The sequence below is a fragment of the Setaria viridis genome, chromosome 6 (genome assembly GCF_005286985.2).
Source record: "Setaria viridis chromosome 6, Setaria_viridis_v4.0, whole genome shotgun sequence".
Taxonomy (NCBI): Eukaryota; Viridiplantae; Streptophyta; class Magnoliopsida; order Poales; family Poaceae; genus Setaria; species Setaria viridis.
In genome coordinates, this window is record NC_048268.2 from 7604798 (window position 1) to 7617811 (window position 13014).

General features: G+C 41.7%; 1 protein-coding gene across 4 annotated transcripts; it reads right to left on the reverse strand.

Moving 5' to 3' along the window:
* Positions 1-10077: 10077 nt before the first annotated feature.
* Positions 10078-12175, reverse strand: LOC117859908 (uncharacterized). Of its 4 annotated transcripts, XR_011898576.1 has the most exons (4): positions 11891-12175; positions 11648-11772; positions 10450-10575; positions 10078-10311 (listed from the first exon to the last, which is right to left on the reverse strand). XR_011898576.1 is itself a non-coding variant. In XM_034743104.2 (3 exons), the coding sequence occupies exons 1-3, from the start codon at positions 12007-12009 to the stop codon at positions 10292-10294; spliced, it is 264 nt and encodes an 87-aa protein (XP_034598995.1). In that variant the 5' UTR covers positions 12010-12171; the 3' UTR covers positions 10078-10291. The 4 variants fall into 4 exon arrangements, 3 of the variants coding, with proteins under 3 accessions (XP_034598995.1, XP_034598997.1, XP_072150742.1); XM_034743104.2 differs by lacking the exon at positions 10450-10575 and having other exon boundaries at positions 11891-12171; XM_034743106.2 differs by lacking the exon at positions 10078-10311 and having other exon boundaries at positions 10345-10575.
* Between the last annotated feature and the right edge of the window lie 839 nt (positions 12176-13014).

Here is a 13014-nt window from a genome sequence, read left to right on the forward strand (position 1 = left end):
CTTAAACAGATTCTTTTTGCAGGGTTATACTAGCAGTGAACAGCCCATATGTGGTTGGGGGCAACCATTACGGCATCGTCGTCTCCATCAAGGTTCAGTCACTTGCGGTAGCACATGTCAAGTAGCTTCAATGCCAGATTTCTTACGACAGTTACAATTTACTTGTGCATTTCGTAAAGATTTCTGAAACTTGTAGTTTTATGAGCATGCCCGTGTGATAAGTACAACCATGATGGTTGCACATTGGTAGGTGTCATGTGTTTTCTAATTTTGCAACTGAAAATGGTAGAAAGACACCTGGTCTTCATATTTAGCGATGTCTGACTAAAGAATTGCTGTTTGTGTGTCATGTTTATGGTTGAAGTTATCAGGAGATTTTTTACTAACTCAAGCTATGCTGGTCACTTTGTGCCAGGCAGCGGATGCTTGGACATGGAGCTGGTCGCGTGTGATTCTTGTGATTCTTCTACAGCTCTACGCTTTGTCATCCATGTGATTCTGTTTAGTGGAACCATGTCTTGTTACATTACATCTGATATTATTTCTTTGTCAGATCTGGAGCACTCTTGAAGATCATTTTAATTAATTCCAAAGGATTATGACATTGGTGTGAGCAAACGGATCAATACAATAGTTGTTTTGCTGAATGTGTTGTGCACTGTAAATCATTTGTTGTCCGTAGCAACGCACGGGCACGATCCTAGTAATGTAAAAAATTGAACTCGGAGCACAATTTGATAGGAAGAGACTTTGGGAGAGCAAGCTAGGCTAGAGAACGAGAAGGGCAAGATGGCGACTAATTCGTTTGTCAACTCGAGGCACTAAGGTTAGTCTCAATAGAAAGTTTTATAGGAGTTTCATGAGCATTAAATTGTATGTCACATCAGCAATTTTGCTGATATGGCAAGTCCATTATGAGGAGAGAGAATGGAGAGTTTCATCGTACCTGAGAGAAGTTTCATCCCCATGACACTCATCATGCACAATTACCAAGACAAGTTCACAATCTTGGTAAGTGTACAATAAAACTGTGCATTGAGACTGGCCTAACAAACTACCCCTCATTTCATTCATTGAATCCGAAGGCGAAGACTTCCTACAAGTTGCAGATAAAGCAAGAAGCCAAGAAACTAAAAATATTCTTCATTTTTAAGTGAAGGAAATTAATCATGGTCAATTATGAACTCAACAATCTGTTATTACAAGTTGCAGCCAATGCAATAAAAGCATGTAAAAGTTTCTTTTTTCTAGTAGACAATCCACCCATGAAGATCACCATAACTCTCGTTTCCAAAGTTAGGGATGGCAGTCACACCCATAGGTACGGGAGCCCACGGGTTTGGCACCTAATGTGTGCATGTGTAGGTGTAGAGTTTCACCCACAGGTCCAGGCTCGACCTGTTGACCCGACCTGGGTCGGACCGGTGTAGAATTTCACCCATGGGTGCCTAGTGGGTGCCCAAAATCCCTTAAGGCTTTAACCTTAGCCTTTGTTAAAGTATTAAATTATACTAATATAATGAACTTTTGATGTTGAATTGTTGATGTATCAATTGTGAAGTGGAAGTTTAGATTGCTACCTTACTAGAGTGGAATTATTTATGTACTATCAAAAAATTTTACACTAGCATAAAATCTGATCTTCGCTTATAGCAACGGATGCAGGCTATTACCTAAGTATCTCCAGCAGTCTCCTAATAAATATTTCTCAATAACTAGTTAATGAAGATATCCCAATATCCATTTCATTGTTATTGGAAGAGCTACTTTTGTAGTCTTCCAATAATCCCATCCCAATCCAACTATCATATTGGGAGGGTCACAACTTCTCATTTATTTAGGGAGAGTTGGTATGAATTATTGGGTTGTCCCAATAATTATTGGAAAAAGGGAAAATAAAGGGAGTATGTCTCCTAATATGATGGTTGGATTGGGAATTAGGGAACTGCTGGAGATGCTCATCTCCAATAATCTCCTAATAATCCTTTCCCAATAAGTAGTATTGGGATATCTCCCAATACCAATTTTAACATTATTGGGAGAGTTACTTTTACAATCTCCCAATAAATCATTGTTTTGTTTCTATATATACGTGTACATAAAAACTATGAATATTCCATTTTGATATCCAAATAATTCAAAGCATTATGTCAAAACCTCACACAAAGTCATCAACATTTCAAATCCATAAATTTCAAATCAAATAAATTTAAAATTTGATATACAGTCCAAATGCATCAAATAGTCCAAACCAAACTAATTGGTCAAAAGAGTAATGACTGTACCAGAGAAGGTGATGATTCATAAGTTTTGCTGGATTAATGAAATTTGCAATTGAAGATGCATGGATAAATATTTGTAAAGTGATGCTCTAAGCTACTCGTAGATTGGGGTTGGATGTCCGGTGCCAGCGACGGTGGACGGAAGAAGTGCGTTGTGTGAAGGCCTGCTGCTTGACATCGACGGAGTGAAGCCCAAACCAGCCCACAACCTGCAAAGGCAACGACTTCGCTCACCCGTCATCGGCGGCATTTATCCTCTACGATGGCTTCCGATGTCGGAGGCGTCACAGAGGCATCGTGGACGCAACTACGATGCCTTCCGATCTACTCTACTTGGCCTTGTGCGCTCGGGCGCGGCCATCAGCGACCGGATCCCGACTAGCAGCGCCACCAGACGTACGCCGCCGACCTGGTCCGTCCTTTTCTCCGGCCTCCGGGCGCAGCGCTAGCTGTTGTAGTTGCTCGATCGATTCGATCAACTTATGAGTTTCCAAACCTGACCTAGCTAGCAGTGATCTCCCTTCTCCATCTTCATTGACTATCTTGGTAACTTGATTTCCTCCACCCATATATGTGTATCTTCTCTGCTATTAGCGTAGCGTTTGGAGGGACGAGGGTGGGGGAAAATGGGGTGAGTCTCCTCTGCATTGGTTGGAGCTGCCCCTGGTCACTGACGTATGGATCCGGTCTCATATATCAGTGATTCAACTGATAGCAGTACTGCAGAGGAACCACTGGGAGATCGAGGGAAACCATCTTGCAGACACAAGACGGTCAAAGGACATGGCTGATGAGAACACACAAGGCCAAGGGCCGGGGCAGCAGCCAAGGCAAACGGCACGCAAGAAGGCCCGGCGGCGGTCCTCCGCGTATGAGGCTATGAGCACTTCACCTGTTTCGCAAATGCTCAGGGGAAGGACAAGGCGCGGTGCAGGTATTTCCGTCTTGAGCTCGTCGCAAACACCAAGAACAGCACGAGCAACCTGAGGTCGCACGTCAGGGTACGAAAGGCACGGGACGGGGAGTCATCGCGTCCAACAAGCTTTTACTTAATAATATTATGTTAATATATCAACCCATTCAAATTCAAGTATAATATCAACCTATTTAAATTATTAACACTCAATAGTTTGTACATCAATACTTAAAGTTTGAGAGAGAACAAGTTCAAATCTATAAGAAAAGAGCACTACGCCACAAATAATTTTCACTGCCGGTCAAAATCGATTTCTGCCAGCAACTCACTATCAGCACAAATGGTGACTATACTGGCGGGTGTCCGCCCGCCAGTACAGTTCCAATTTGCGCTAGCGGGTGCTTAGGTGGCCCGCCAGCACAGATATTTTTAGGAAAAAAAAGGAACATCGCCCGTCGCCACCATGCCCCCGCACCCAGCGGCCGCTGCTGCCTCACTCGTGCCCATGGCTCCCGCGCCCGTCGCCACTCGCCGCTCCCATCCCCACCGCCTGCCGCTCCCGCGCCCATCGCCGCCCGCCGCTCCTGGAGATAAGAGAGAGACAAATGTGAGGACGGAAGACAGAGAGAGACAGAAGACAAATGTGAGGACGGAAGATAGAAGAGAGAGGGATAGAAGATAAGAAGGGAGAGGTGGCTGCTCGAGTGCGCTAATTTTTGGCCCCGCGCTCAGTGCTAGAGAATTTTTGGCTCCACGCTCAGTGCTGGCGGGTGATGTGTCTGTGCTGACGAGTGACATTATCGCCTGCCAGCACAAATCTATGTACATTTTTAAAAAAAAATTAGACAATTAAATTAGTTTAAAAGTTATTGAATCTTCTACAACAAAATATATATACATATATATATAGTATTATACAAGTAAAAATTATATTAGTATACATATGATATTTGGTTTTCTAAGTTAGTTGACAAGCTTAAAGTGTGACTTGAGTTATATGAAACATTGTTAGTGAAGTATACATTTGTGAATAATGTAGAGTCTAATTTTTGTAAACATATCGCAACTTTTATATCAAGGTTGTTGACTCACAAAATGACTCCCTACCAATTTATATAATTTTCGAACCATATTTTCATATTATTAGAATTTTTTGCACCTAAAGTTATAAATAAAAGTGATAAATACATTAACAAACTTGTGAAAATTTCGCATGTACTTTCATGATTTGAGCTAAAATGGAACATATTTCCTTGTTGTCATTTTTATGCAATTTTTGAATCTTATATGTGAAAAATTAGTTCAAATATCAATTAATTTCAACAAACGTGGTTATAATCGTAGAAAATTGCAAATCACTTCTAAAAGTTTTGAAACCCCTACACAATTGCATATATATATATATATATATATATATTCTAATACATGTTAAAAATATATTGGGATATGCACGATTAAGTTTTTGGCTAGTTAAAAACTTTTAGCCCTCCCCATCAATAAAAATTGGAATGCATTTGTGCTGGCGGGTGACATAACCACCCACCGGCACAAATGCATTTGTGCTAACGAGTGGCATACAGGCTGGCCACTGCACCTTCGGTGTTGGCGGGTGGCATTCATGCCCGCTAGCACTCAAAAATCAAGGTGGCAGCACAAATCGTTTCTAGCGTAGTAGGGTACGGTAGGAGTACATCCATGCATGCTACATACTTAATAATTCACTTCACTTTTGTAGATATGCCACATAGTTTAAGTCTCCAATCGTAAAGTCTAGAATTTCATCAATATAAGCTAAAGCATGAATTAGTGCACTCTCTAGCGCTTCACAAGAATGGTCACATGCATTACCATAAATCTTGAACAATGGAGACGACGTTAACTGAAATGGCTTGTAGAAAGTGAGATGAGCTTGGAGCTTGAAATCTCTCGTGTGTATCGAGTTTCCATCGGTGTAACTATAATTCAACACATCCAAGACTTGAGCCACAATCGTATGAAATCTCATTGCCACCAAGGTTTAACCAAAGACATCTTAAAAAAAAGATAATAATGTGATGAAATTTAAAAGATGTAACACAATTAAAGATAAAAGGATGATTAGATATGTCCCATACCATGTCATGTTAATTCAGCTGACAAAGCCTCTCAGTAGTCCTAGTCACATTGCTTTCTCCCTTCGAGCTCATTTATTCGAAAATATGAGATGTCTGGCACAAAGACCATGATCCTTAAGCTGTTGTAAGCAGGCCTCCACGGCAGTCCTTTCCAAATTTACCCTACTTGGTGCTAATTGACCCCATGCGGTAATTGAAACCATCGGTATGGGTTGTCCTGATACTCTCATTCGGTTGGCCTGTGTTTCTCGAATAGGTACTTGAAAAGAGATTTTTACTCTTTTAAAATTCCCGAATAGGTACTTGAAAAGAGATTTTTACTCTTTTAAAATTCCGTGAACCAACTATCTCAAATTGCACTAAAGGAGAAGTACCACCTAGAACTTCGATAATATTTTTTAGCCATCTAATATTATCGATAAGCTACATTGTATGTAAGTGAACTTAGGAATTATTCATGTGTAGTAAAAAAACCAATTACAAGAAGAAAAGAATATTACTATGTTGGGAATTGTTCCTCTGCTTCGATCGCCTTTTGGAAAGTCAATGACGTGATTAGGGAAGTGAATTCCTAGAGGACGAGCCAGCGGTGGCTCCTCAAAAATGTAGTGTCCACGGCCGCGGCCACCTCCGCGGCCACCACCACCACAGCGAGAAGAACTTCCACTTGCCATAGTTAGCCCAAACTGTCCAAATAAAATTGTTATAAGATAATTTGCCACCATTTTTCTTAACTAGTCAACTTTGTCACCAATAATACATTATCATATATGCACATCATGTACATTAAAATAAATCTAGACCATCATTTCATAGCCATCCACAATTCTATCACAATGCTACCCGTGAATATCTACATATCCTCTAAGAGATATAGCCTTATGCCATAATTGTATCACAAAAAATAATTACTTAGCATCCAATACAAATTGGTATCCAATTCAAGCAAAATCATAGCTATTTTAATCCAATACGGGTAGCAAAATTATTTTAACGCATTAAAATAAAAATTATCAAAATAAAGAAAACCTAACCAGGGAGTACGCGTGGGGGAGGCGGGGGAGGGAGAGGCGCGGTGATGGTGATGATGACGAGGGCGATGGGCGACGGAGCCGGGGACAGGGCGAAGACGATAGCGACGTAGTTGGGGATGGGGTGGTGGCGGTCGAGGATGGGACAACGACAACAGTGATGGAGACAGAGACGGGGATGGGATGGGGCTACGGCGACTGCTAATTTTTGGAAACTGCTAAGTGTTTGGAGAAGACGCAGTATTTGTAGGTGGGACACTTTAGTACTGGTGCTAGCCTTTGCCCGGTACTAAATTCCTCCATTTAGTACCGGGCATGCTTCCAACCGGTACTAAAGTTGTCAAATTGGTGGGAACTGAAACTGCCCACCTCTAGCAGTTTTCTTTCCCGCGCACACTGTCTTAATTCTAATAAAATGTTTCAATAATTACGACAAGGTTGTCACATGTATATATGTATATATATGAAATAGTAGAGATAAAAATTCATCACAAATATTAACTAGAGTACATTACATATTAAATCCATCGTACATATTAAATCTTATATAAATGAGATACTTAGGATCGTCCACATCATGATCGTTAATCATCGCAACATACAAACTATGATTAATATCGATTCCTAAGAACCCATCGACATAATATAGCGCATATATGTATCCACTATCCCTAGCCTTGTAGGGCATGTGGAATGTCTCTCCAATTCTCACTGAAATCATGGATGATGATAAGGTAATGTCAGCTTGCCAACCACCACGTACTTGACTTGGGTCAGCTCTTGTGAATGTCCAGTCAATGTTCCCCAGGCGTAGGACTTCATTTAGACCTTCATCGACGTGCATGAAGCCATTATACAGTGCATCCTTGAGTCAAATGGCAATCAATAAAAGTGTTAGTAAACATATTGCAAATTATTAAAAAAATAATGACTAACTGTAATTTACATACATTGGGCGATTGATGCACTGGTGATATCCGTTTAGGCATTTGTGTGACGTCCGGCTTATCGTATTCGAACGCTTTAATCTTAAATTAACTGTAGTTTGGAAATACGTGGTTTGTCTGACGTTCTATTTGGATTAGTGCCTGCCTCACAGCACTACATAAGGCAACATGTGGCTGTTGTGCAGCAATAGAATTGACATGGATAATAATCATTAGACAAGTCTTTGCTCCCGCATGCCCGCAGAATTAAAGGATAGAGAAACCACATATTTTCCTTCTGTTGGACTCATTTGTTCATGTAGCACCATAGGAGCTTGTTCAGTCACATTAGTCGTAACCACTCGATTAGTGAAACAAGCTTCAATAAAAATTATAAAAAAACATTAGTACAATGTAATGAGTAATAAAAATCAGTATTAGAGTACAAAGGATGTAAGTACCACGCTTCGGTGTAAGTGCGGTTGTGTAATGGGCACGGGGTCCATGACCGATGAGGAAGGAAGCACTAGCAGGATGCGCTAGGGGATCGAGGGGAAATGACGGGATATCATTCAACGCTACGATGTATTGGCATTTTTTCCTACAAATTTTTATCAAATACATATCATTCACATGAGATACAAAAATTATTGGTAAAAAATAGAATTATTGTTAAATTAGAGTGGCATTCTGAAATCAACATTTTTTGCTTTCCATTTCATACCGTTAGCACACTGGAAATGCTGCAATAAAACTCTCCATTCTCCTCATTCTAAAATACCCTCCATCCTCCTCATTCTAAAAAAATCAACAAGTACTCCATTTGTAACATAAAACTCATTCTTAAAAACGCTTCATTCTCCTCAATCTAAAATACTCTCATCATTCTAAAACATCAACAAGTACTCCATTTGTAACATAAAACTCATTCTAAAAAACGCTTCATTCTCCTCAATCTAAAATACTCTCCTCGTTCTAAAAAATGCTTCATTCTCCTCATTCTAAAATATTTTCCTCATTCTAAAAAATTAACAAATACTCCATCAGTAACAGAAAACTAATTTCAAAAACTCTCAAATCTCCTCCGCTCTCCTCCTACAAAATCAACAAGCTAAGTACTCCATTTGTAACATAAAATTCATTCTAAAAAATTCTCCATTCTCCTCATTCTAGCTAACATACTCTCCATTCTAGCTACAAAACATAAAACATAGAATACTAACCATGAGAGGAGAGAGTTGCTAACCTTTACCTCCTCCCCTAAGGTCAAGTGAAGAAGCCCGAGCTCTCAGTCAAATGGTTGAGCTTGGGCTCAGGGAGGAAGAAGTAGCTCATTTTATAGTGTTACCTTTAGTACCGGCTGGTGGGTAGAGCCAGTAGTAAATGGTTGCATGTTAGTACAGATACCAGTCGGTACTAAAATGCATAAACACCATTTAGTACCGGCTCCACCTACCAGCCGGTACTAAATGGCTTCCCGTCGGTGGCCACGCGGTCCACATACTGTCATTTAGTACCAGCTGAGACTCCAAACTGGTACTACAGGGGCTCCAGTGACACTATGCATGACGATCGGTACTAACGCACGAATGCTCAATTTTTCAGTAGTGACCAGTACTGGTTTCTCTTGATGAGGACGCGGTTGGTCGCATCATGTCCGATATTGGATATGAATATGTGCGCGTCGGTCGAAATGAGATGTTCGTGATAGCAGGGGAACATATGGGCCACATTAATCACCTTAAACTGAAGGATCGAATGGAGCAAGAATTGGAAAAGAAGATTTATAGTGCCACCTACATGGACCATGTGCTTCACTCCATTGCTCGATGCCTTCTTCCAGATTCAGAATTCGCAGTAAGGACCTTCGAAACTATCGAGGGGCGACAAGAAGAACTTTTACGGGAACACGAGGATCTTCTTACACAATTTGGCCTACTAGATAACCCATGGGAGTACGATGAGCGCTGGTATTCATGCTGTTGTTCTTTGGAAATACTTGGCCAGACATATTCATCGGATTCAGATGAGAGATGACTGCACAGAACTACTGCGTACTCTTTGGCGGGAGATATACCATGCCATTAAAAGAGTTTCTGACTCCAGCCGTCCCACTTCAAATCTTTGTCTTATAGAGTTGTTTAAACTGAGAGAAGTTTTGCAATCTCAACTAGAATCGGCAAAGATTGCCAACATTCTACCTAATTATTTTCTACGGTGCAAAAAAGGCACACAGATGTTGCAGGCGTTCTCAGAAAAGCAACTCCTGAAGTGGTGGAAGGATAACAGCCGGAATTACCCGACGATGGCTCGGATGGCAAGGGACGCTTTGGCCATGCCCAGATGCAGAAGCTTTCTTCTGAGCAAATGGCCCACGTCACGAGCATCCTACGTGGTTACTCCAAGGAAGCATTTGGAGACCTACCTTAGGAAACGAGCAAGAGGAAGATTATGTACTATGTTCGGAATTTTGTAATAATCTCTGCTACTCCTGTTGTATGGGAACTCGTTTGTTGCAAATATATTCCACTCATGTTTGCTTCCCCAACCCCAGCCAACGATTTTAACTCAAAAGTCATGGTGGTGTAGTGCAGAATGCATAGGAAGAGCTCTACATACTACCCATCTTTCTTATGTATGCAGGAATAGCAGTATCATTATTCGTTAATTCATTCAGTGATTCGTCTAAACCATGTTCCTCTAACTATAGCACCCCAGCCAGTTCGTCCTGTTCGTCCCTGTTCCCCAACCATCAATACTAGCTATGTGATCGTTGTTCGTTAAAACGGTGAACTTGAGCAGGAGATGTATACCCAGCACTATGCCCAATAAGCATCGAGAACAAAATATTTCAATCTACAAGAACCATCTGTAGAACAGAACCATCATCACCAAAAGCACTAATATGATTTCGCACAACTGAGAGCAAAGTACTTTCGGAATTTGGGGCTAACACACGTAGATGAATGGGAGGAACTTGGCAGTGCCGTTCCAAGTTCCAACTGGTCACCTTCAGGCTTCATTACCGAGGTAGAGCAAAATCTATTGTAGTGTTTGCAAGCAAAAGAACAAGGCTTAATCAGAAAAATGTAAGATGAGGGGTCTTGGTCAAAATTAGAATGTGGCAAAGGACATGTCATGTCGAAATCTCTACGATAAAGATAAGAAAGGGAAACCAACCAACAAAACAGGCAGCTGCTCATGGTTAAATGGGTAAGCCTAAGCGTACAGCAGTGCAGACCATAATAAGCACATTGGTATAGTGAGCAGGAAACAACTCAACAGCAGCAGGAGATGATCTTTAACCTACAGTTAAGAACAACCGGTGTAAAAATAAATGACATACTGCCCCAGGTTCCAACAAAGATAACCGATACATAATCACCAGTACTTTTAAGGATCTGGAAGATAGCTCTGTTACTTTATCAAATTTTGACAATAATCGACAGTTTCCAATAGGGACCATCAGTGATTTTGCTGATGAGTGCTCAGATTTCCTGACCAAAATTTGCTAAGGCACTCTGTCAGGTCCTAATCCATACAGAATAAAGGGAACATCCTGAAACATTAAATCAAGATGCAGTAGTGCCTGAACCATTCTCTTTGTATTATGTCCCTAGCCATCATCAGATGCGCTTGGTCAAACCTACCAGGATGATTACCAAAACAGTAATGAGAATGATGATGGCAATACAAAGAACTACTACTCAATAACTGATGGCACTCCAAATTTTAAACTAACATAATTTAAACAATATTATTTGCTACAACAGTCCCAACATTTAAATGTCACTTAACTAGTCTATCGATACAGTTGAAATTATGGAGCTTTAAAAGGACACTAGGGAACTTTAGAATGAACCCCAGATATATGAGAAAAATCATTCTTACAGAGAGAAAAAGAATGAATATATTCAGACAATATACATCCATTATTCACTACCTTACTAGCAGATAAACAACACTAGCTGCCGTTGTTTCTATGAGTAGAAATCATAAGATAAAACAGAGCTAAGCATGATCATTCTAAACTTTTAATTTACAGACAACATGCAACATAATGCTCTCCAAAGCAAACAATATAAATTAGACTGACACACTAAATCCACTGATTTCACCATACAACACCCCAAGTCCAGACCGTTGTGATGCTTCGACATTTGCATCCCATGTATGGTGTATAAATTATGAAATGTGTTCTAAAATGCAACACCCCCATCTCATCAACATGTCAGACAACAGATGCAACACATTTTAATTATCACGCACAACTTCAGCATATGGAAACACAAAATCAGCAAGGGAAATATGGACAACCAACATGAATTCCCACATCCAATTGCAGAAATACAAAAAGAAAGTATGCAATGGGTTTCACCTTGGGAGAGGCAGCTCCAGCATGCCGAGTCGGCGGCGATGCAGGACCGCAGCCGCGCGGCCGCCACCGCGCTGTGCAGCGGCATGAGCGTGTCCAGGCTCGCCAGCGCCGCCGCCACAACGGGCCTGCAACAGGCAGGGATCAAGAAAAGGCACCCCATTTTCAGGCTTCCAGTATCGCTCAAAGCAAAGACCTAGCTAATGGCAAGAGCACGCAGAAGGATTCGGGGGGTTTGGGCATCACCTGCGGATGCGCGGTGGCGCGAGAGGGGACCTCGCCGCCTGGAACAACCTCTCCACCGGGGATCTCGACCGGAGCGCCGCGGACCTCACGGCGGCGGCGGAGCGGCACAAGGACGCCATGGTTTCTCGCGATGGAGGACGGGGACGCGAGGCTGGGCAAACCTTACACAAAAGCCTGGGTAGACTGGGCTGGGCTAAAGCCCAATTTCTCAGATATTGGTCCAATCGAGCCCCCCATGAGGGAAAGCTCCGTAACCATCAAGCCCATGCCCAAATTGAAAAACAGTTCTTTTTTTCCTTCTTGTGCTTTGCAAATTGCAACCTTCTTCAACCTTGCACGAGTCCTCTCGGTGGCACGAAAGAATCACTGTGGGCATATAGTATAATAACAGGACAAATAAATAGTAGTTGGAGAAATTGAGGGGCTTTGCTGCAGCAAGTTCTATCTAGAAGATTTGGGCGCCTCTGAAGGTCAAGTTCTTCATGTGGCTTGCCGTCAAGGATAGACTATGACAGCGAAAAGGAGACATAGGCATGGGTTGCGAGACCACACGACCTGTGCACTTTGTGATCAAGAATTAGAGACAGCTGACCACATCTTTGTAAAGTGTTCTTGCACACAGGAGGCCTGGCAAGCAGCTAGCAGTATGCTGCACATGCAAAACCAAGCGCGGAGTCCTGACATGACGACAATCGATTGGTGGCTTCAAAAGAGACTGGGGCTGAATAAGCTGAAGAAAAAAGAATGGACTCTGTATTCATGTTAATCTCTTGAAAAATCTGGAAAGAGAGAAATGACAGTGTTCAGCAGACATCCTGCCAACACAGCTGCAAGGTTGTTCAATGACATTCTAGAAGAGGCTCAGCTTTGGATCAGCGCCAGCACCAAGCGCCTGACCGCTTTAGGATGGCCGGCTGCAGTAGGAGTCCTAGGTCCCATTTAGCTTCCTAGTTATGTTTACTTCCTATTTGGTTGTTTTCTTTCTTGGCGTGTGTGCCCGGATGGCCTGTGTTATAAGACAACTCCTAATTTTCTTCTAAAATATAGAGATACGTAGCTCTCCTGCGTATTCTCAGAAAAAAAATTGGAGGGTCTAATCCTGCAAGCATACTGCATGCCTACCT